This window comes from Dama dama, chromosome X (assembly GCF_033118175.1).
Source record: "Dama dama isolate Ldn47 chromosome X, ASM3311817v1, whole genome shotgun sequence".
NCBI lineage: Eukaryota > Metazoa > Chordata > Mammalia > Artiodactyla > Cervidae > Dama > Dama dama.
This window is the reverse complement of record NC_083714.1, coordinates 105,879,754-105,905,752: the sequence shown is the minus strand read 5'-3', so window position 1 is coordinate 105,905,752 and position 25,999 is coordinate 105,879,754. Positions and strand designations below refer to the sequence as shown.

Sequence of the window (25,999 nt, the reverse complement as noted above, 5' to 3'; positions counted from 1 at the left end):
TGAATGGATGAGAGAATGAATGAATAAACTTGCCCAAGGATGATCAGTTACTAAGAGGAGAAGTTAGAATTCTCTGAGTCTTAAAGACCTTGCACCCTTTATACTCTATTCCCTCCTCTCCAACTCCTCCAGTATCTTCTTTGCCTATCGAATTGAGCTAACAGTCCTTCTGCCGGCTGTGAAGCCCCAAACTTACTTCTAAGTCCTCTGTTTTCCTATCAAACAGTATGTGATTAGTATCCCGAATCAGCAGTCACAAGTATATGTGTCAATCATTAAAGATAGCAAAGACCAACCTCCACCATAGGAGACAGATAGTAAAGCAGCCCCCATCACCCTCTCCTCCAACACACACAATAGGTAAGGCAGGTTATGACTTCAGGACCAGGAGTTACGTTGATAAAGAGGCCAGACCCAGAGAGCCACCTCTTTTGTTTCCTAATTAATAAGGCCTCCACCAACAGAGGGAGACTTCAAAAGAAAGACACACCCTCATTCAGTGTCACCAAGCCTCTGGCTGTTTCTTTGGGAAGTTGAACACACGACTGGCTGGTGGACTCTTTTTCACTTTTATTCAGTTGTTTTGTCTTAATCAGTGAACATTTAGAATTGACAGTATTAATAACCTTTCAAATCCACCCAGTCTCTTCCACAGATCTGGCAAATGTTTAAGTGGTAACACACCTATTATGTCAGTTAAAATCTTCTGAATGTTGCCTATTTCTCTACCCAACTGCAGCTACTGCTGGGGGAAGAATTAACTTCTTTGATGGAGAAATCCTACCTGTGGTTACCAATATGCTGACAAAAGTCTTACTGGCATGTATTTTGATACTTTAAAAAATTAAATCTACCAGTCTACCTTCTTTCTCCTACCTTGAAATCATCTTGATTTTGGTGGATACCTTCAGGAAAATAAGGCATTTTTACCCCTGCCTCCACTCCACTCTCCAACTTGCCAACAGCCACAGGCATTTTGCTCTCCACAAGGATGTCCAGCCTCTGAGGATTTCCCAGCCACTCAGACAGAGACCAACTCTTGTTCCTTCTCAAGCTCTTTCTAAAACTGTTTTTCCACTCAAAGGCAATCTAATGGAACCAAAAACCATAATTAAAAGACAGAATTACTTGGTTGAAATGAGTGACAGCCTTGGGTACTACCTTCTTAGCCATCACCATCATCTTGAGGGCTATACTTGAGGACACAATAGAACCATCTGGGGACTCTCAGAGCAGTTTAAAAACAATCACCTGATGTGAGTACAGAAGAATATCAGAGATTCAGGATTGTTGGCTTTGAAGATAGAGGATGGGGGCCATAAACCAAGAAATATGGGCAGTCATAGAAGCTGGAAAGGACAAGGAAATGGATTATACCTTAGAGCCTCCAGAAAGGAAAAAAAAAAAAAAAACTCTGCCAACACTTTTGATTTGCCCCAGGGATACCCGTGTTGAACCTTTGATTTACAGAACCATAAGATAATAAATTTGTATTGTTTTAATCCATCAAGTTTGTAGTAATTTGTTAAAACAGAGAATTGAAAACTAGTTCCTTCTCTTACTCTCTTTTCTCTTTTTCTATTTATTTCTTGGTGAAACTACATTTATCCTACCAAATCTCCTACATTCTGAATTTAGTTGATTTCATTCCTGTGGTGCCATTTAACATGTTCCTCTAGTGCTTGTATATCCTGTAATCTGGTAATTATATTTAGAGACTTGATCAGATTCATGTTCAACTCATCAGTGTAGCTACTTTATAATCATTGAGTGGTCCTCCTTTCTCAGGTGATCTGAGGCATTCAATCCATGGACCAGCATTTGGAAACCACAAACCTTGTCTAACTCCTAGGAATATTGAAGCCCAGAGAGAAGCTGAAACCCACACAAGATCATACAGGAAGTTAGGGGCAGAGATGAGACTATAATTCTGATTTGAAGTTCATTATACCACCAGGTCCTGGGGCTAGATGAATCTTCAAAAGGTCACTGAGGCAGAACTCATATAATCAGCTTTTTAGATGGTTCAATATTTAGCTCATAGGATAGCCTCAATCTTAGAAAAAAGCTTCAAGTCTTTCACCTTAAACTGCTCAAGAATGGAAAAAAAAAAAAAGGAGTCAGGTTAACTGGACTGGACCCTTGCTAATCTTGTGGTTTGTTCTTCCTCAGAATGACATCCTAAGGAGGTCACCCTAATGTTGCTTCTTGCCACCTTCTCAATCAGGGTTCAAGAACATAGATAACACTTGTGAGAGAACACACACACACATGCATCTGTGTAACTAACATGAGTAGAATTTGTTATAATTTATAAAACCACTTTACCATCCATTATGCCATTTAATCCTCCCCAAAGTCCTGGAAGGTGTACTAAGCAATAATATTACCCGTATTTTACACATGAGCAAACAGGCTCAGAAAGGTAAGGTGACTTACTCCAAGTCACAAAAATTTCAGATCTGTCTGAATCCAGACTCTACAACCTTGGGTCCTCCACCCATGTCTTCCCAAACTAAGCCCCTCATGTGCCCACCTGAAGGCTCAAGCCCATTACAGGTCCTGAAACAGTCCCTACCAGGGTAACAACTTGGTCAGCAGCTTCTTCCTACTAAGCAACCAGACTTGGGATTAAGATGTATTGCCAATCAGCATGCTGCCCAGTTCACTATTTATTTATTTATTAAACAGCCACCATTTATTAAGCACCTACCATCTGCCAAGTATTTCTCTAAGCCCTTAGGTAGATTATGTACAACATTATTTTCCACACTTTACAAAGAATAAAATGAGGCTTAAGAGAGATTATTGACTTGCCCAAGATCAAACAACCAATAAGTGGAAGATGCAAGATTCAAATTTGAACCTGCCTAACTGTAAACTGGGCTTCCCTGGTGGTTCAGACTGTAAAGACTGTTCAGTCCTTGGGTTGGGAAGATCCCCTGGAGGACGGCACACAGCCCACTCCAGTATTCTTTTTATTTTTTCAGTTTTATTTATTTTTTAAATTTTCTTTACAATATTGTATTGGTTTTGCCATACATTGACATGAATCTGCCATGGGTGTACATGTGTTTCCCATCCTGAACCCCCCTCTCATCTCCCTCCCCATCCCATCCCTCTGGGTCATCACAGTGCACGAGCCCCGAGCACCCTGTATCATGCATCAGACCTGGACTGAAGATTCATTTCACATATGATAATTCACATGTGTCAATGCCATTCTCCCATATCATCCCATCCTCGCCCTCTCCCACAGAGTCCAAAAGACTGTTCTATACATCTGTGCCTCTTTTGCTGCCTCACATACAGGGTAATCGTTACCATCTTTCTAAATTCCATATATATGTGTTAGTATACTGTATTGGTGTTTTTATTTCTGGCTTACTTCACTCTGTATAATAGGCTCCAGTTTCATCCATCTCATTAGAAATGATTCAAATGTATTCTTTTAAATGGCTGAGTAATATTCCATTGGGTATATGTACCACAGCTTTCTTATCCATTTGTCTGCTGATGGACATCTAGGTTGCTTCCATGTCCTGGCTATTATATACAGTGCTGCAATGAACATTGGGGTACATGTATCTCTTTCAATTCTGGTTTCCTCTGTGTGTATGCCCAGCAGTGGGATTGCTAGGTCATATGGCAGTTCTAGTTCCAGTTTTTTTTTTTTTTTTTTTTTTCTCTTCTTCAGTTGCAGGATATAAAATTAACACACAGAAATCCCTTGCATTCCTATATACTAACAATGAAAAAACAGACAGAGAAATTAAGGAAACAATACCATTCACCATTGCAACAAAAAGAATAAAATACTTAGGAGTATATCTACCTAAAGAAACAAAGGACCTATACATAGAAAACTATAAAACACTGATGAAAGAAATCAAAGAGGACACAAACAGATGGAGAAACATACCATGTTCATCGATTGGAAGAATTAATATTGTCAAAATGGCTATTCTACCCAAAGCAGTCTATAGATTCAATGCAATCCCTATCAAGCTACCAACGGTATTTTTCACAGAACTAGACCAAAGAATTTCACAATTTGTATGGAAATACAAAAAACCTCGAATAGCCAAAGTAATCTTGAGAAAGAAGAATGGAGCTGGAGGAATCAACCTGCCTGACTTCAGACTCTACTACAAAGCCACAGTCATCAAGACAGTATGGTACTGGCACAAAGACAGAAATATAGATCAATGGAACAGAATAGAAAGCCCAGAGATAAATCCACGAACCTATGGACACCTTATCTTTGACAAAGGAGGCAAGGATATACAATGGAAAAAAGACAACCTCTTTAACAAGTGGTGCTGGGAAAACTGGTCAACCACTTGTAAAAGAATGAAACTAGAATACTTTCTAACACCATACACAAAAATAAACTCAAAATGGGTTAAAGATCTAAATGTAAGACCAGAAACTATAAAACTCCTAGAGGAGAACATAGGCAAAACACTCTCCGACATAAATCAAAGCAAGATCCTCTATGACCCACCTCCCAGAATATTGGAAATAAAAGCAAAACTAAACAAATGGGACCTAATGAAACTTAAAAGCTTTTGCACTACAAAGGAAACTATAAGTAAGGTGAAAAGACAGCCCTCAGATTGGGAGAAAATAATAGCAAATGAAGAAACAGACAAAGGACTAATCTCAAAAATATACAAGCAACTCCTGCAGCTCAATTCCAGAAAAATAAATGACCCAATCAAAAAATGGGCCAAAGAACTAAACAGACATTTCTCCAAGGAAGACATACAGATGGCTAACAAACACATGAAAAGATGCTCAACATCACTCATTATTAGAGAAATGCAAATCAAAACCACAATGAGGTACCATTACACGCCAGTCAGGATGGCTGCTATCCAAAAGTCTACAAGCAATAAATACTGGAGAGGGTGTGGAGAAAAGGGAACCCTCTTACACTGTTGGTGGGAATGCAAACTAGTACAGCCGCTATGGAAAACAGTGTGGAGATTTCTTAAAAAACTGGACATAGAACTGCCATATGACCCAGCAATCCCACTTCTGGGCATACACACTGAGGAAACCAGATCTGAAAGAGACACGTGCACCCCAATGTTCATCGCAGCACTGTTTATAATAGCCAGGACATGGAAGCAACCTAGATGCCCATCAGCAGATGAATGGATAAGGAAGCTGTGGTACATATACACCATAGAATATTACTCAGCCATTAAAAAGAATTCATTTGAACCAGTCCTAATGAGATGGATGAAGCTGGAGCCCCTTATACAGAGTGAAGTAAGCCAGAAAGATAAAGAACATTACAGCATACTGACACATGTATATGGAATTTAGAAAGGTGATAACGATAACCCTATATGCAGAACAGAAAAAGAGACACAGAAATACAGAACAGACTTTTGAACTTTGTGGGAGAATGTGAGGGTGGGATATTTCAAAAGAACAGCATGTATACTATCTATGGTGAAACAGATCACCAGCCCAGGTGGGATGCACGAGACAAGTGCTCCGGCCTGGTGCACTGGGAAGACCCAGAGGAATCGGGTGGAGAGGGAGGTGGGAGGGGGGATCGGGATTGGGAATACATGTAAATCCATGGCTGATTCATATCAATGTATGACAAAACCCACTGGAAAAAAATAATAATAATAATAAAAATTAAAAAAAAAAAAAAAAAAAGAAAAGTAGTTCCAGTTTTTTAAGGAATCTCCACACTGTTCTCCATAGTGGCTGTACTAGTTTGCATTCCCACCAGCAGTGTAAGAGGGTTCCCTTTTCTCCACACCCTCTCCAGCATTTATTGCTTGTAGACTTTTGGACAGCAGTCATTCTGACTGGTGTGAAGTGGTACCTCATTGTGGTTTTGATTTGCATTTTTCTGATAATGAGTGATGCTGAGCAGTTTTTCTGTGTTTGCTAGCCATCTGTATGTCTTCTTTGGAGAAATGTCAGTTTAGTTCTTTGGCCCACTTTTTGATTGGGTCGTTTATTTTTCTGGAATTGAGCTGCAGGAGTTGCTTGTATATTTTTAAGATTAATTCTTTGTCAGTTGCTTTGTTTGCTAGTATTTTCTCCCAATCTGAGGGCTGTCTTTTCACCTTGCTTATAGTTTCCTTTGTTGTGCAGAATCCCGTATTCTTGCCTGGAGAATTCTGTGGACAGAGGAGCCTGGCAGGCTATGGTCCATAGGGTCACAAAGAGTCAGACATGACCGATGCGACTTAGCACAACTCAAAGCACAGCTGTAAACTGCCCCTGTCCTCTACTCATGCTGCCATAACACACGCAATTCTGAGCACCCGTGTAGCCTCTAGGTGGCAGCCCTCTCTCCTCTTCATTAACGGAACAGGAAAGGATAGTGACCAGGGTCTAAATGCACGATGCTAAAGGCCCCGATGAGGCTAGGCCCCCATGAATGCTAAGCAGGACTAGGCTACATAGGGCTGGGAGTTGTTCCCAGCAGCACTTGGCTGTGTATTGCAGGGGGTGGTCCTAAGATGGTGGAGGAATAGGACAGGGAGACCATTTTCTCCCCCACAAATTCATTGAAAGAACATTTGAACACAGAAAATTCCACAAAATAACTTTTGGACGCTGGCAGAGGACACTAGGCACCCAGAAAGGCAGCCTGTTGTCTTTGAAAGGAGGTAGGACAAAATATAGAAGATAAAAAGAGAGATAAAAGAGTTAGGGACAGAGATCCATTCCAGGGAGGGAGTCTAAAAGAGGAGAAGCTTCCAAACACCAGGAAACCCTCTCACTGGCGGGTCTGTGGGGAGTTTTCAAATCTCAGAGGGCAACACAACTGGGAGGAAAAATAAATAAACAAAACCCACAGATGACATGCCTAATGGCAATTCCCAGCGGAGAAGTAGCCAAGACGCTCGCATCCACCACCAGCAAGCGGGGGCTGAACAGGGAGATGCGGGCTGCATTGCTTGGGGTAAGGACTGTGACTGAATGCCCTGAGGGCAATCTGAGGGAGCTAACGTGAGAGAGCAAGCTAAACTGTGGGATAGCCAGAGAGAAAGAGAGAAAAGAGAGAGAGAGAACTTTCCGGCGAAAAGCCCTAATGTAAGGCACTGCCGTGCCTGCTCACAGAACAAAGGACTGAGCAAATACCAGAGGAGAGCTAGCCAGCAGCCCACCGGCTCATTCCCTGCCAGAGGCAGGGAGGCAGGCAGGCAGCAGCCAGAGCCTGAAAGGGGCAAACTCAGCCCCAGAGATAGCATCCTCCACCAAAGTGTGAGCAGGTTCCCAGTTGCCAACCAAGTCTTCCTGGGACCCTGGATGGATGACATCCACCGGGAGGGTTGCAGCCAGAGATCAGCTCCCCAGAAGAGACACATGGAACACATGAGATGGTGCACAGGGGAAACCGAGCGGCTGGGACAGGGGAGGTGATAAGATGCACTGCACCTAAGGAGAGTATGCTCCTCAAGCACCTGGTCGCCTGAGCTACTCAGACCTGGGAAGGGCACAAAATGCAGGCCCAACTGAGTCTGAGCCTTTGTGGAGTACTTGAGAACCTGACCTGAGTGGCTTAGACCTGGGAAGTGCATACAAACCAGGGCCCACCTCAGACAGTTCCCGGCAGAGCAAACTAGAGCCTGAGCAGTGTAGATTGGGAAAGCACACACGCTGAGTGGGGGCAAACACACTGTGGCTGAGACAATGCAAACACTCCCCACACAGGCCAGTGATATTTGTTTGCAGTGTTCCTCCCTCCCCACAGCACGACTGAACAAGTGAGCCTAAATAAATGACCACACTCGCCCCCTTGTGGCAGGGCGGAAATTAGACACAGAAGAGACTTGCAAACGGAAGAAGCTAAAATAAACAGAGGGAACCACTTTGGAAGTGACAGGTGCAACAGATTAAAACCCTGTAGTTAGCACCGGCTACACTGGAAGGGGCCTAAAGATCTTGAGAAGTATAAGCAGGAACAAGGAACTATCTGAAGCTGAACTGGCCCCACACTGCCCTCAACAGCTCCAGAGAAATTCTTAGATATATTTCCACTATTATCATTAAATATTTTTTAATTTTTATTTTTTTAATTTTTAAGTCTTCTATTACTCCTTTAATTTTAATGTTTATAACATATTACCTTTCAAAAAAAGACCCTATTTTTTCATTTATTTTTATTAGTTGGAGGCTAATTACTTTACAATATTGTAGTAGTGTTTGCCATACATTGACATGAATCAGCCATGGATTTACATGTATTCCCATCCCTATCCCCCCTCCTGCTTCCCTCCCCATCCCATCCCTCTGGGTCTTCCCAGTGCACCAGCCCTGAACACTCGTCTCATGCATCCAACCTGGGCTGGTGGTCTGTTTCACCCTTGATAGTATACTTGTTTCAGTGCTATTCTCTCAGAACATCCCACCCTCACCTTCTCCCACAGAGTCCCAAAGTCTGTTCTGTACATCTGTGTCTCTTTTTCTGTTTTGCATATTGGGTTATCATTACCATTTTTTTAAATTCCATATATATGCATTAGTATACTGCATTGTTCTTTATCTTTCTGGCTTACTTCACTCTGTATAATGGGCTCCAGTTTCATCCATCTCATTAGAACTGATTCAAATGTATTCTTTTTAATGGCTGAGTAATATTCCATTGTGTATATGCACCATAGCTTCCTTATCCATTCGTCTGCTGATGGACATCTAGGTTGCTTCCATGTCCTGGCAATTATAAACAGTGCTGCAATGAACACTGGGGTGCATGTGTCTCTTTCAGATCTAGTTTCCTCGGTGTGTATGCCCAGGAATGGTATTGCTGAAAAAAAAAAAAAAAAAAAAGACCCTATTTTTAAAGCAAACTTCATATATAAATTTTTTACAACCCTTGTGATTTGTTTTGTTTATTTTTTTAATATTCTATTTTTGAGAGTCTAACCTCTACTCTAGATTTTTAATCTTTGCTTTTTGGTATTTTTTAAAATCAATTTTGAACCTTAAAGAATCCAATCTCCAGTACCCGTTTTTACTTAGGAGTGTTATTACTGGCTTGATTGCCCTTTTCCCCTTTTGACTCTCCTTTTACTCCCCTAGGTCACCTCTATCTTCTCCCTCCCCCTTCTTTTCTCTACCCAACTCTGTGATCTCTTTGTGTATTCTGGGCTGTGGAGAAGACTTAGGGAACTGACTACTGGCTAGATTGCTCTCTCCCCTTTTGATTCCCCCTCTTCTCCTCCTGGTCACCTCTATCTGGCTCCTCCCTCTTCTCTTCTCCATGTAACACAGCAAACGTTTCTGGGTGTCCCTCATTGTGGAGAATCTTTTCTCCATTCACATAGATGTTTTATCATTGGAGCAGTATGGATGGAGAAGTCTTGAGGCTACTGTAAGAATAAGACTGAAAACCAGAGGCAGGATGCATAAGTCCAAAACCTGAGAACACCAGAGAACTCCTGACTCCAGGGAACATGAACCGATAAGAGCTCAACCAAAAGCTTTCATACCTACTCTGAAACCAAGCTCCACCCAAGATCCAACAAGTTCCAGAACAAGACATACCATGCAAATTCTCCAGCAACACAACAACATACCCCTGAGCTCTAATATATAGGCTGCCCAAAGTCACGCCAAACCCATGGACATCTCAAAATTCACTAATGGACACTTTATTGCACTCCAGAGATGAGAAATCCAGCTCCACCCACCAGAACACTGATGCAAGCTTCCCTAACCAGGAAACCTTGACAAGCTACCTGTCCAACCCCAACCATAGGGAGGAAACTCCAAAATAAAGAGGAACCACAAACTGCCAAAATACAGAAAGGCCACCCCAAACACAGCAATCTAAATAAGATGAAAAGGCAGAGAAATACTCAGCAGGTAAAGGAACATGATAAATGTCCACCAAACCAAATAAAAGAGGAGGAGATGGGGAGTCTACCTGAAAAAGAATTCAGAATAGTGATAGTAAAAATGATCCAAATTGTTGAAAACAAAATGGAGTTACAGATAAATAGCCTGGAGACAAGGATTGAGAAGATGCAAGAAATGTTTAACAAGGACCGAGAAGAAATGAAAAAGAATCAATATATAATGAATAATGCAATAACTCATATAAAAAACACTCTGGAGAGAACCAACAGTAGAATAACCAACTGTAGAATAACTGGAGGCAGAAGATAGGATAAGTGAGGTAGAAGATAGAAGGAAGCAGAGAGAAAAAAAGACAATGAATTAAAAGAAATGAACAACTTCAGAGACATCTGGGACAATGGCAAAAGTCTCAACATTCGAGTCATAGGAGTCCCAGAAGAAGAAGACAAAAAGAAAGGGCATGAGAAAATACTTGAGGAGATAATAGTTGAAAACTTCCCTAAAATGGGGAAGGAAATAGTCACCCAAGTCCCAGAAACCCAGAGAGTCCAAAACAGGATAAACCCAAGGCGAGACACCCCCAAACTCAAATTAATCATTTTAACAAACATTAAACACAAAGAACAAATGTTAAAAGAAGCAAGGGAAAAACAACAAATAACACACCAGGGGATTCCCATAAATATAAGAGCTGATCTTTCAATAGAAACTCTTCAGGCCAGAAGGGAATGGCAGGACATACTTAAAGTGATGAAAGAGAAAAACCTACAACCCAGATTACTGTACCCAGCAAGGATCTCATTCAAATATGAAGGAGAAATCAAAAGCTTTACAGACAAGCAAAAACTGAGAGAATTCAACACCATCAAATCAGCTCTTCAACAAATGCTAAAAGATCTTCTCTAGACAGGAAACACAGAAAGGGTGTATAAACTCGAACCCAAAATAAAAAGCAAATGTCAGTGGGCTCATACTTATCAATGATTGCCTTAAATGTAAATGGGTTGAATGCCCCAACCAAAAGACAAAGACTGGCTGAATGGATACAATAACAAGACCCCTATATATGCTATCTATAAGAGACCCACCTCAAAACAAGGGACACATACAGACTGAAAGTTAAGGGCTGGAAATAGATATTTCACTCAAATGGAGACCAAAAGAAAGCAGGAATAGCAATACTCATATCAAATAAAATAGACTTTGAAGAAAATGCTGTGAAAAGAGGCAAAGAATGACACTACATAATGATCAAAGGATCACTCCAAGAAAAAGATATAACAATTATAAATATATATGTACCCAATATAGGAGCATTGCAATATGTAAGGCAAATGCTAACAAGTATGAAAGGGGAAATTAACAATAACACAATAATAGTGGGAGACATTAATAGCCCACTCTCACGTATGGATGCAGATGGTGATTGCAGCCATGAAAAAAAAAAAAAAAAAAGACGCTTACTCCTTGAAAGGAAATGTATGACCAACCTAGATAGCATATTTAAAAACAGAGATATTACTTTGCCCACAAAGGTCCATCTAGTCAAGGCTATGGTTTTTCCAGTAGTCATATATGGATGTGAGAGTTGGACTGTGAAGAAAGCTGGGCGCTGAAGAATTGATGCTTTTGATCTGTGGTGTTGGAGAAGACTCTTGAGAGTCCCTTGGACTGCAAGAAGATCCAACCAGTCCATCCTAAAGGAGATCAGTCCTGGGTGTTCATTGGAAGGACTGATATTGAAGCTGAAACTCCAATATTTTGGCCACCTCATGCGAAGTGTAGACTCATTGGAAAAGACCTTAATGCTGGGAAGGATTGGGGGCAGGAGCAGAAGGGGACAACAAAGGATAAAATGACTGGATGGTATCACCACCTCAACGGACATGGGTTTGGATAGACTCCGGGAGTTGGTGACGGACAGGGAGGCCTGGCGTGCTGTGATTCATGGGGTTGCAGAGTCGGACACGACTGGGGGACTGAACTGAACTGAACAGAACACACGTATGGATAGATGAACTAAAGAGAAAATTAGCAAGGAAACACAAATTTTAAATGATACAATGGACCAGTTAGACCTAATTGATATCTATAGGACATTTCACCCCCAAACAATGAATTTCACCTTTTTCTCAAGTGCACATGGAACCTTCTCCAGGATAGATCACATCCTGGGCCATAAATCTAGTCTTGGTAAGTTAAAAAAAAATTGAAATCATTCCAAGCTTCTTTTCAGATCACGATGCAGTAAGATTAGATGTCAATTACAGGAAAAAAAATATTAAAAATTCCAACATATGGAGGCTAAACAACACGCTTCTGAATAACCAACAGATCACAGAAGAACAAAAAAGAAATCAAAGTATGCATAGAAACAAGTGAAAACAAAAACACAACAAGCCAAAACCTGTGGGTTAAAGCAGTGTAAAAGCAGTGCTAAGGGGAAGGTTCATAGCAATACAGGCTTACCTCAAGAAACAAGAAAAAGGTCAAATAAATAACCTTCCTCTCCAACTAGAAAAGGAAGAAATGAAGAACCCCAGAGCTAGTAGAAGGAAAGAAACTATAAAATTTAGGGCAGAAATAAATGCAAAAGAAGCAAAAGAGACCATAGCAAAAATCAACAAAGGTAAAAACTGGTTCTTTGAGCAGATAAATAAAATTGACAAACCATTAGCCAGACTCGTCAAGAAACAAAGGGAGAAGAATCAAACCAAGAAAATTAGAAATGAAAATGGAGAAATCACAACAGACAACAGAGAAATACAAAGGATCATAAGAGACTACTATCAGCAAACTATATGCCAATAAAATGGACAACTCGGAAAAAATGGACAAATTCTTAGAAAAGTATAACTTTCCAAAACTCAACCAGGAAGAAATAGAAGATCTTAACAGACCCATCACAAGCACAGAAATCGAAACTGTAATCAGAAACCTTCCAGCAAACTAAAACCCAGGACCAGATGGCTTCACGGCTGAATTCTACCAAAAATTGAGAGGAGAGTGAACACCTATCCTACTCAAACTCTTCCAGAAAATTTCAGAGGAAGCTAAACTTCCAAACTCATTCTATGAGGCCACCATCACCCTAATACCAAAACCAGACAAAGATGCCACAAAAAAAGAAAACTATAGGCCAATATCCCTGATGAACATAGATGCAAAAATCCTTAACAAAATCCTAGCAAACAGAATCCAACAACATATTAAAAAGATCATACATCATGACAAAACTGGGCCTTATCCCAGGGATGCAAGAATTCTTCAATATCCACAAATCAATCAATGTAATACACGACATTAACAAATTGAAAGAGAAAAACCATATGATTATCTCAATAGATGCAGAAAAAGCCTTTGACAAAATTCAGCATCCATTTATGATAAAAACCCTCCAGAAGGCAGGCAAAGAAGGAACATTCCTCAACATAATAAAAGCTATATATGATAAACCCACAGCAAACATTATCCTCAATGGTGAAAAATTGAAAGCATTTCCCCTAATGTCAGGAACAAGACAAGGGTGCCCATGCTCACCACTACTATTGAACAAAGTTTTGGAAGTTTTGGCTACAGCAATCATAGAAGAAAAAGGAATAAACATAATCCAAATTGTAAAAGAAGAATTATAACTCAATGTTTGCAGATGACATGATCCTCTACATAGAAAACCCTAAAGAAGTCACCAGAAAATTACTAGAGCTAATCAATGAATATAGTAAAGTTGGAGGATATAAAATTAACACACAAAAATCCCTTGTTTCCTATACACTAACATTGAGAAAACAGAGAAATTAAGGAAACAGTTCCATTCACCATTGCAACAAAAAGAATAAAATATTTAGGGATATATCTACCTAAAGAAACAAAAGACCTATAGATAGAAAACTATAAAACACTGGTGAAAGAAATCAAAGAGGACACAAATAGAAGGAGTAATATATCATGTTCATGGATTGGAAGGATGAATATAGTGAAAATGAGTATACTACCTAAAACAAAGTATAGATTCAATGCAATCCCTATTAAGCTACCAATGGTATTTTTTTCAGAGAACTAGAACAAATAATTTCAAAATGTGTGTGGAAATACAATAAACCTCGAATAGCCAAAACACTCTTTTGAAAGAAGAATGGACTTGGAGTCATCAAGCTGCCTGACTTTTGGCTATAGTAGAAAGCTACGGTCATCAAGACAGTATGGTACTGGCACAAAGACAGAAATATAGATTAATGGAACAAAATAGGAAGCCCAGAGATAAATCCACGCACCTATGGACACCTTACCTTTGACAAAGAAGGCAAGCATATACAATGGAAAAAAGACAATCTCTTTAACAAGTGGTGCTGAGAAAAGTGGTCAACCGCTTGTAAAAAAAATGAAACTAGAACACTCTCTAACACCAAAAAATAAACTCAAAATGGATTAACCATCTAAATGTAAGACCAGAAACTATAAAACTCCTAGAGGAAAACATAGGCAAAACACTCTGTGACATAAACCACAGCAGGACCCTCTATGACCCATCTCCCAGAGTAATGGAAATAAAAGCAAAAATAAACAAATGGGACCTAAATAAAATTAAAAGCTTTTGCACAATGAAGGAAACTATAAGCAAGGTGAAAGGACAGCCTTCAGAATGGGAGAAAATAATAGCAAATGAAGCAACAGACAAAGGATTAATCTCAAAAATATACAAGCAACTCCTGCAGCTCAATTCCAGAAAAATAAATGACCCAATCAAAAAATGGGCCCAAGAACTAAACAGACATTTCTTCAAAGAAGACATACAGATGGCTAACAAACACAAGAAAAGATGCTCAGCACCACTCATTATTAGAGAAATGCAAATCAAACCTCATTGAGGTACCATCTCATGCCAGTCAGAATGGCTGCTATCTAAAAGTCTACAAACAATAAATGCTGGAGAGGTGTGGAGAAAAGGGAACCTTCTTACATTGTTGATAGGAATACAAACTAGTACAGCCACTATGGAGAACAGTGTGGAGATTCCTTAAGAAACTGGAACTAGAACTGCCATATGACCCAGCAATCCCACTGCTGGGCCTGTTCACCAAGGAAACCAGAATTGAAAGAGACACGTGTACCCCAATGTTCATTGTAGCACTGTGTATAATAGCCAGGACATGGAAGCAACCTAGATGTCCATCGGCAGATGAATGGATAAGAAAGTTGTGGTACATATACAAAAAGGGATATTACTCAGCCATTAAAAAGAATACATTTGAATCAGTTCTAATGAGGTGGATCAAAGTGGAGCCTATTATACAGAGTGAAGTTAGTCAGAACGAGAAACACCAATATACAGTATACTAACACATACATGTGGAATTTAGAAAGATGGTAATAATGACCCTATATGCGAGACAACAAAAGAGACACAGACATATAGAACAGTCTATTGGATTCTGTGGGAGAAGGTGAGGGTGGGATGATTTCAGAGAATAGCACTGAAACATGTATATTATCATATGTGAATCAGATCGCCAGTCCAGGTTTGATGCATGAGATAAAATGCTCAGGGCTGGTGCACTGGGATGACCCTGAGGGATGGGATGGGGATGGAGGTGGGAGGGGGGTCAGGATGGGGAACATATGTACATCCATGGCAAAACCCACTACAATATTGAAGTAATTCCCCTCCAATTAAAATAAATAAATTAAAAAAATAAAATAAATACGGGACAGCTGAATGTGTAACCTTAAAAAATAAAAAGAGTGTGTATTGCAAAAGGAGGTAACTGGAGAAAATATATGTCAGGAACAAAGAAGGGGGTGCCTCAGAACCTTGTCATAAACAGCCTTGAGGCATCTATGAAGCATGGTGTGCCTAGTTTGGGCATTTCTCTAGTTGACTTAAGTGGCCAGAGCAAAGATGGAATATCCCTATCTCCAACACATATATGCTATTCTCTGATAAGGGTTGGCCCTAGACTTTATTGCTGAAGGAATCTAATGGGTTCATGGGTATTCCTTAGATAGAAGATGATTTTTTACAACCTTTTATCTATCCCCTAACCTTTTACTGCACCAGAAACTGGGGTTGACTATCATGCTAGTGGAAGTTCAGACTTCCTCCATTCTGCGCTCCAGCTCTCCATCTCAACTAGCTGGGGCTGGACACAGGGCAGGAAGATGGGAAATGTGGTCCAGACAGGCCAGGTGGAGCATGTCAGTAACAGAGAAGTGAATCTTCATAGATGTTGGTAACTGGAAACAGAATGTCATGGACTTAGTTTTCCTAGTAACTGGTTCCAGATTTTTGTAAGGGCAAGGGTATAAAGATGACCTCTGTATGGAGATTATCTTCTCTCATGCTCAGGGATGAATATTGGCTTCACATTATTCTTCTGTAAACTCCAGTGGGTCCTATAGAAATTTTTGAAGCTGTGCTGCTCATGCAGGTGGTTGAGGGCTGCTGGTGATGTGCTGAGGGCTGGGGTAGTAGCAGGAGTAAATGCCACCATTGGGGCAGAATGGAGAACAGCAAGCCAATTATTCAGCGATGGTGAATCTAAGCTTACTGTAAGCAAGAAGTATAATAGCTGATGTACTCTCTTGCTATGCTCTGATTATTCCCAGGTTGTGGTTCATAGGCTAGAAAGACAGCGATGAAGATGGCACAGGACAACACTTTTCATTGTACCATCGCCCAATCCTGCTGTGGCTTTAGGAGAACACTCATGTCAGTCAGTTCATGATGATTATGTCCAGGAGCTCGTACACTGAAAACCAGATGGTGGATCTCATTGAGAGACTAGTTATTCACTTGACTTTTGGTGCTTGATTTCTTAGGTTTGAGTCCCAGCTCTGCAACTTACTGCATAACCTTGGGTAAGAAATTTAACCACTTGGTGCCTCAGGTTTTTTAATGTGGGAATAATAATAACACATATCTTTTAGGACTCCTGTAAAGGTTAAATGTGAGCACTATGTGAAGCACATAGTTCAATGCCTAGACCATAGTAAATGCTCATTCAATAAAGAGAAGCTATTATACTGTGACTCTTTCAGGTCTGTCTTCACCCCAGTGCATGTGTCACAGAGGGATATATATTAGAAGGCATCAGGCCAAAAGCAGAGCTGTTGAGCGTAGTGGCAAGCCATACTTTTTAAAAGGGATGTGGTGCCCTGCCAGAATAGCATTAGGCAGAAGGAATGCACTTCTCTGTAGGCTTTTTTCTTGGGAGCACATTTATATTCTTGGGACCCCTATGCTGCCTCTTCACTTTTTCCTGGTGCTTCCATGTGTGGACATCTATACCTTGCACCTTTTGGGTGAATATAACCACCTGCCTGCTGTGGACACATCCCCTCTGCTTTCTGGATGGAACACAGACATCTCCTGGTGAGAAACGTGGTTACTTGCTCAGGATGTGAAAGAATGTCTGGAGTCAGGGTAGGACTGTAGGACTCAGAGGTCAAAAGCAGTGTCTCAGGCTCTTGGAGTTGTCAGCGTTATGGAATTTCAAGCCCAGAAAGCTAGGATTAAGGTGATGTATGGAGGAGATGGGTGGAGGCATAACTGCTGCTGCCCTGAGTGTGCAAAGCAATGTGATGGAAGGTTCTGTAACAGGTGCACCACATCACCAGCAGTGGGAGCAGTTTCTGCCCAGATGGCAGAGTAAGTGGGTCAGGGCCAGATCTGAAACTTCCCAGAGCCACTGAGCATGCTGTGAATTAGAAACAATAGATGACAGATTCCCTTAGCACTACCGGAAAGAAAGACGGCTCATAGCACAGCTGGGCACAAAGGTGCAATAGGGTGACTAACCATCCCATCTTGCCTAGGTCTGAGGAATTTCCTGATTTGTGTTCGTTTATTACAGATCAGGAAATATCACAGTAATCCAAGTCTATGCCCCAACCACTAATGCTGAAGAAGCTGAAGTTGAACAGTTCTATGAAGACATACAAGAGCTTCTAGAACTAACACTGAAAAAAAAAAAAAAAAAAAGATGTCCTTTTCATCACCACCCTTATGGCAGAAATTGAAGATAAACTAAAGAGCCTCTTGATGAAAGTGAAAGAGGAGAGTGAAAAAGCTGGCTTAAAACTCAACATTCAGAAAACTAAGATCATTGCATCTGGTCCCATCACTTCATGGCAAATAGATGGGGAAACAATGGAAAGAGTGACAGACTTTATTTTCTTGGGCTCCAAAATCACTGCAGATGGTGACTGCAGCCATGAAATTAAAAGATGCTTGCTCCTTGGGAGAAAAGCTATGACCAACCTAGACAGCATATTAAAAACAGAGTCATTACTTCACCAACACAGACCTGTCTAGTCAAAGCTTTGGTTTTTCCTGTAGTCATGTATGGATGTAAGAGTTGGACCATAAAGAAAGTTGAACGCCAAAGAATTGATGCTTTTTAACTGTGGTGTTGGAGAAGACTCTCTAGAGTCCCTTGAACTGCAAGGAGATCAAATCAGTCAATCCTAAAGGAAAGCAGTGCTAAATAGTCATTGGAAGGACTGATGCTGAAGCTGAAATTCCAATACTTTGGCCACCTGATGAGAAGAAATGACTCTTTGAAAAGACCCTGATGCTGGGAAAGATTGAAGGCAGGAGGAGAAAGGCTGATAGAGGATGAGATGGTTGGATGGCATCACAGACTCGATGGACATGAGTTTGTGCAAGCTCTGGCAGTTGGTGATGGACAAGGAAGTCTAGCATACTGCAGTCCATGAGGTCACAAAAAGTCGGAAACGACTGAGTGACTGAACTGAACTGAGGGATTTACCAGGAGGTAGGACATTCAGTTTTAAAACCAGAACAAAAATAAATAAATAAATAAATAAATAAAACCAGAACAGCCATGGGAAAATTAGGACAAGTTGGTCACCCTAAGTAGAAGTGCAAAGCTCTCTCTCTCTCTCTGCATTGTCATCTGTTCTACCTGGTGGTCTGCCAATTCGGTATAGGGAGTGGGCTCAGTGAGAGCTATGTTGATGATTCAAGAGGTCAAATTATGTAGTGGAAATGCTAGGGAAGAAACCAAGGCTTTTAGGCAGAGAAGTGACATTACCAGGTAGATGTTTCATTGTCCCAATATTTTATTATGAAGAAAATTGCAGACACTGGAAATTTTACAGGTAGCACCTTATGCCCCCTACCTAAATCCTACAATTAGCATTTTACTGGACTTATTTTATCATATATCTATTCTTCTATCCGTCCACCAATATGCTAAGTTTCAATGCAATTCAAAATAAATTGTAGACATCAGTACACTCTTCCAAACATTTTTATGGTTTAATGCAGTCAGACAGACCCAAATTTGAAGCACTTGACTTCTACCAGCTTAAATTTTTCATCTCTAAGCTGATGACACTGAGTGTTGGTAGGAAGATTTGATTTGTTTACTTTATGAAACACTCAGATAATGCTTTCTATGTGCAACTCATAAACATTGTCTTATTTAATCCTAGGAACAATCCAATAAGGAAAATTATATTATTACCTCCATTGTAATTATGAGGTTTCAAGAAGTTAATGAGTTCACTGAAAGTCACACAGTCAGCAAATGGCTTTTCAAGAGCTTAATCCAGACTCTCTGACTTTGGTGTCCATGCTCTTAGCCACTACACTATGCTGCCTCCCATAGTGTCCAGTAAATTATGGACATACTGTAAATGGTGACCCTTGCCTCTCACTGCAACCTCATACAGTAGGTATTGTCTCCAGTTTACAGGTGAAGAAACTGGAGGTTGGAAAATTTGTTCAAGAATGCACTGCTAATAAATAAAGGATTGGGGATTTGAACTCAGGAACAATTGGCTCCTGGGTCAGTGTCATTTGCCTGTACTGCACAGTACAGAAATCACTGAAGTGTACCTGAGCCTAGACTCCTTACAGGGAATTATTGTTTAAGGATGGTCTTCCCTCCTCAGTGATAGCAGAAAATAATGTGGTGAAAGGAGGGGCTTCTGCCTTGTTCCCATGAGGGGCCTCTGTCTTTTTACAACCATGAAATAGACTCAGTGTCAAGTGGCAACAGAACCTTGGAATCTCATCAAGCTCCAGGAAAGGAACCATGACTCTCAGCTATCAGTTTTCCCTCTGTGGGAAACCCTACATGGGGGTAATCCCTTTCCTACTGTGCCTTGTCTCCTCTTCCCTTTCTCTCCTTCCCTTCTCCTCCCCTTTCCTTCCCCTTCTCTTCTTTCCTTTCCTCTTCCTCCTCCCCCTCCTCCTACCCATCTTCCTCCTCCTCCTCCTCCTCATCGTTGTCATCTTTGGCCTCTCAGGAGGCCAGTCATAATCATTATAATTTTCTTCCTCATCATTTACTGAGTGCTTATCAAGTTCTGTTCTAAGCACTTTACATATATTATTAGCTCATTTATTCTTCACAACAATGCCATGAGGATAGGACTACTACATGAGATATTGGAGGCCCAGAGATGTTAAGTATCTAATCTAAGGGCACCTAGTCTTGAGTTAACAGACTTTCCAGAGTTCACCCTGGGAGATGTTGATCATTGCAAAGATGCTGATAATTGCTATGGGAAAGCTGAGGGCATAATATTAACAGTGAAATAAACTTTTAAGTGCAGAATTGCTAAAATTGCCTGGCCTTCTCCTGCGGAATGAGCACCTATCCTCAGTGTAAAAGCAACCCATCTGGCACGAAGCATGTATACAATTCATCCTCATTGTGTCAAACATGTAAAGAGGGCCCCAAATCAGGTTATTTCCAGGTTGGAAGGCCTGGGTTCTAGTTGTGGCTTTGCTCTTAACTTGCTAAATGACCTCGGGTGAGTCAGTTCCCCTCTCTGGGTCTCATCTATAAAATGTAATACTACATGCTCTCCTAATAGTACAGGGCAATTAATGTGAGAATTAAATGAGAATGTTGAAGAAGGTGTTTTAAGTATAAAGCATTTTACCAGTATAACAAATAATTTCTTACTCTTTTCCTCTTCCTTCTCTCTCCTTCACCCACATCGTCTTTGTATTTTACTGTATTTTGTTCCTTCTCTTCCTTTCTTTAGTCTCCTCTAACCAGGTCTCAGACCTAGCTAAATAACTGCTTTTAGGTAGAAGAAACACAGGCTTTAAAGGCAGAGAGACCTAGGTTTGCCTTTTGGCTTTGTCCTGTCCTAGTTGTTTGTTGGGCAACTACTTTCCCCTTTTTTTGAACCTCAGTTTTATCATCTGTAAAAATGGACACACATAATGTAAGGTTGTTGTTGGATGATGTGGTAAGTTTGCTGCAAATATGAACAACAATTCCTCCCATCTTTGACATGAATGCAGCTCCTCCTATGAAGAGGTAGAGTCTCTTTTCCCCGCTCCTTAAATCTGGGTTGGTTCTGTGACTTGCTTTGACCAGTAGAGTACAGCAGCAGTTTTGCTGTATGATTTCTGGCTTTATGCAACAAAAGACCTTGCAGCTTTGGTTCTCACCCTCTGGGAAGACTGCTGCCACATTAAAAAAAAAAAGTCTCACTGTTCTACCTGGAAAGGGAGGTCCAATGAAGAAAGAAAGGAGGATAAAATACTACAAAGGGAGTTGGGAGGCCCAGGCAGCCCACAGCTGTTTCAGCCACTGCAATTGAGGTACCAGATATGAGGGGGCATACATCTTTGTTCCTTCAGCCCCAGCCAAGCTGTCCGAGGTAACACCACATGGAATAGGAATAAACCATTCACAGCAAGTCCTGCTCCAATTGCAGAATCACAAGCAAGCAGATGATGGCTATTTTAAATTGCTAAGGTTTTGGGTTGATTGCTTTGCAACAATAGATAGATGAGCTAGAAAAATTGAAATAGTAGCACCCTACCCAGTGGCTGGAAGATATAGGTGCTCAACATTTGATTGTTCCCTTCTCATTCAGAAGTGTTCCCTGGGAAATGGTTGGCCTGACTATTTGTGCTACAACTGAATTGACAGATCTGACCTCCAGTGTGCCAAAGATGCAGAGCAATAACCACTTCTATACTTTACAGGGACCTACTCAGGCCAATATAGGTTAAAGTGTACTTCAAGTCACACAGCCAGGTGTCCTCCATTTGCACAGAGTGAGTTTAAGTCACTTCAAAAGCTGAACAAAATCTGAGATGGTGATGTCAGCTAAGGCAAGTGGTATTTCTTTTTTTCTTTTAAATTACTTTTATTTATTTATTTTTGGCTGCACTGGGACTTTGCTGCTGTGCATGGGCTTTCTATAATTGTGGAAAGCAGAGTTACTCTCTAGTTTTGGTTTGTGGGCTTCTCATTGCAGGGGCTTCTCTTGTCGCAGAGCACAGGCTCTAGGGTGCCTGGGCTTCAGTAGTCGTGGCGCACGGACTTAGTTGCACCACAGCATGTGGAATCTGTCTGGACCAGGGATTGAATTCATGTCTCCTGAATTGACAGGCAGACACTAACTGGACCACCAGGGAAATCCCAAATATTATTTTTTGTGTGGTCATCCAATCTACCTGATGCCAGAGGTGCAGGGGGAAGAAGTACTTGCCATATACCTGGCATTGAGTGCTTACTCCATGCCTGGCATTGCTCTCAACAATGCCAGAAATATGTACTATTATTTTTTCCATTTTTCCAGGTGACAACACTGAAACCAGAGAAATTTCTGTCAACTGTTGGGTTTCTGGAAGGCACTGGTACAGCTTAATGTACAGAGTATTAACTAGGGCGCCCATGGGATCAACACTTATAGAAGAAAGGGGAAGAGAAGGAGGCAGGATTTGACAGAAGGAGCTATTGAACGGCTGTGTGTGTGCCTAGTTTCTCAGTCATGTCTGACTCTTTGTGACCCCATGGACTGTAGCCCGCCAGGCTCCTCTGTCCGTGGGGATTCTCCTGGCAAGAATACTGGAGTGGGTTGCCATGCCCTCCTCCAGGGGATCTTCCCAACCAAGGAATCAAACCCAGGTCTCACACATTACAGGCAGATTCTTTACCAGCTGAGCTACCAACTCGGTCTTAATGGAAACCACAGTCCACTTATGGGGAGCTCTGAAGCTGGGATGGCCCTTCAGAGGTGTTCCCTATTATATCTCCATAGGGGACCAGGCCTTTATACTCCTGCATCAGTCATTGAATTTGTAGTCTCTGACTTCTAGTTCAGAGTTATTTCAACTACTTCTGTGGTAAAGCCATCCCAAAAGGGAGAAAAGCTTTAAAAAATGACCATGGAGAAAAAGTAGGGGAAAAAATGGACTATGGAACCAGACAAATCTCAGTTCAAATCCTGAAATTTCTCTTACTAGCTGTCTGTTTAACTCTGTACAGGTTACTTCTCTGAGCTTCAGTTTAAATTTTTGGAAAATGGCAATAAGAATACTTAGCTTGAATGTTGTTTTGAAAATAAAATACAATCATTTATACAAAGCATCTTACATAAAGATCTGACACAGAGTAGGCACTGAATAAATGGAAATTATTATAAAAATAGGGTAAATTATTATGTAGTGATGTTCCTGATTTTCTTACTTATAGGGTGGAATAAAAAAGAGTGAAGAAGAGCTACCCAGAAGGGGAAAGGCCATTACATCTTTTCTATTACCTGGCACTAGTAAGCACTGAGTCAGCATTTATTCCAATGAACAAATGTTTATTTAAAAGAATTTGTACAGACATAATGCTCTTACTTTCAAAGAGCAGAGGAAACTTCTATATATTATGAACACACAGACACTGTGGTAACTTAAAAATACAGTTAAGAAAGGAAGGAAAAATATCCTCCCCTCCCCAGCCAGGGCCTGATACCTGAAGCCAACATTTTTTCAGTCAGTCCCCATCCCATCCCTTAAGTTTGAGAGGAAGAGCTGTAGGGGTTAGGGGAAACTGGAATCTTTTCTTCTCAGAGGGAAAAACCTGCACAATTCACCGGAAAGGGAGTCGCCAAAAGTTGACCTGAGCTGAAGTTGCCTTAGAGAAGAGAGCTGACCCAAGAGAGGGAGAGATGACTGAAGTAGAGGTCTCACCTACCTGCATGGTAAAGTGACTGGCATTCACTTGAATCACAACCCATTACTTTGAATTCTAAGATACACCATTTGAGTAAAGTGTTAGAGTAATGGTTTTGAACAAAAAGTAACACAAATGTCATCCCAGAGTCTCTCCAGCCTAACACAGTCCCTATAGCAAAGCCCTCAGACCAACGAAGTAGGAAACGAATTAGCAGGACTTGCAGAGTAGGTCTGGCTCCTTGATTTCACTGTGGGGAACATCTACTACTAATTTTCAAAAGCTAGGGTTATTATTGGGGAAAAGTCCACAGATTTTAGGGTCCTCAGACACATAGCCTGGTACCTGAGAACTTTAGTGTATCTGGGAAACTGTCAGGGTAGGGGGCAATGGGGTGGTAAACTCTGATAAAACAGTTAGGCCTCCCAAATTAATACAAAAAGGAGAGCTTGTCCAAGCTACCTCTGGGCCTTGAGGATGAGATGAGTGTGGGAGTGGGGGAGATGTACGCACCGAACCTACTGGAAAGTCCAGAAAAAAGAATATTGTCCCTTTGGAGCCTAAGGTAAAAGTACAGGGAGGGGGAACACTGGAACTTTCACCTGAAACAAGATATGGGACTACTCAGCCCTCAGGCCTTAGGCACTAGGCCTCAGAAACAAGAGACAGAGAATCACATCTGGGACTTCTGCCCTTCCCTTGTCTTCTAACAAGGACAGGGGTTAAAGTGTGGGTGAGAGAGAAGGGAACTGCAGACACAACTGTCATTAGCACCTGAAAAACATCTCTTCCTAAACCAGAAACTCTGACAGCAGAAAGAAATAAAAGCAAAGTGAGAGGGGGTTTGTGCTTCTATCACATTAAATAGAGGTGGGGAAGGGTTCTTTCACATGGAGACATCAATCACTCTGGTGAAGGGGAGGGGTTATGAGCTGCAGAGCTCTAAGTGTTCTCCCTCTCTTCATTCATCTTGCTTCCGTTTTGGCTTTTTGGGATTCCTGGACCGACTCTTGGCTTTGCACAGAGGGCATATAGGTGCATTCCGGTGAATCTGCTGATGACATGACAGGCAGGCCTGGTGGGAGACACAAGACAAAGAAAGTTAGTGCTCAGATTCTTCCAGGCCATGGTTCATCCTGATCTCCAGGGGCTCCAAAAGCAGTTGTGATTTCCTGTTAGGAAGGAGCAGAAATCAATGAGTGAGACCCAAGTAGGGAGATCTGTGCTGGATGTAAGGGATGTAATGGATATAAGGGAGTGAGATTCAAAGAGGGGTATTTAGGAAGAATATTGAAAACTTGGCAATAAGGCAAAATGTGAATTGCATACCCATTATACTGGAGCATGGTTTATCAGGCCCACTCAAAGATTATTTAATTCTCTAGGAGAGGTATCAGTAAACTTTTTTGTAAAGGTCAAGATAATAAATATTTTATGCCTTCTTTTCAGGTCACATGGTTTTAATTGCAACTACTCAGTTCTAACTGTTTCATATAAAGGAAGATAAAGACAATACATAAACAAACAGGCATGTGTGGGGCCAATAAAATTTTATTTACCAAAACAGGGAACAGGTCACACTTGGCTTGTGGGTTCTGGTTTGCTGACCCTTGCTCGCTTTGACTATTTACTACTTTTTTTTAATGAAGTATAGTTGATTTGTAATGTTGTGTTAACTTTTGGTGTACAACAAAATTTTGGTATATATTTTGGTTATATGTGATATATATATATACATACACACATGTATGTATATGTATACATATATGTATATATGTACATGTATATGTGTATATATATATACGTTTCATGTTATTTTACATGATGGTTTATTACAGGATACTAGATATAGTTCCCTGTGCTATGTGGTAGGACTTTGTTGTTTACCTATTTTATATACAGTAGTTTATGTCTGCTAATCTAAAACTCTTAATTTATCCCTGCCCCATCCCCTTTCCACTTTGGTAACCATGATTTTGTTTTCTATGTCTACAAGTCTGTTTCTGTTTAAAAGTAAGTTTATTTGTTATCATATTTTAGATTCCAGATAAAAGTGATATCATGTGGTATTTGTCTTTGTCTGACTTCACTTAGTATGTTAATCTCTATGTCCATCCATGTTGCTGCAAGTAGCATTAAGTTCAGTTCAGCTCAGTTGCTCAGTCGTGTCCAACTCTCAGTGATCCCATGGACTGCAGCATGCC

General features: G+C 40.8%; 1 protein-coding gene across 2 annotated transcripts in view; it reads right to left on the bottom strand.

Annotated features, from left to right (window-relative positions):
* Positions 1-23,425: 23,425 nt before the first annotated feature.
* Positions 23,426-25,999, bottom strand: part of ZC4H2 (zinc finger C4H2-type containing) — a 77,669-nt gene continuing 75,095 nt past the window's right edge. For both annotated transcript variants that reach the window (XM_061136534.1, XM_061136533.1), the window contains one exon: positions 23,426-24,870. In XM_061136534.1, coding sequence (XP_060992517.1) covers positions 24,738-24,870 — 133 coding nt within the window. In that variant the 3' untranslated portion in view covers positions 23,426-24,737. The remainder of the gene's footprint in view (positions 24,871-25,999) is intronic.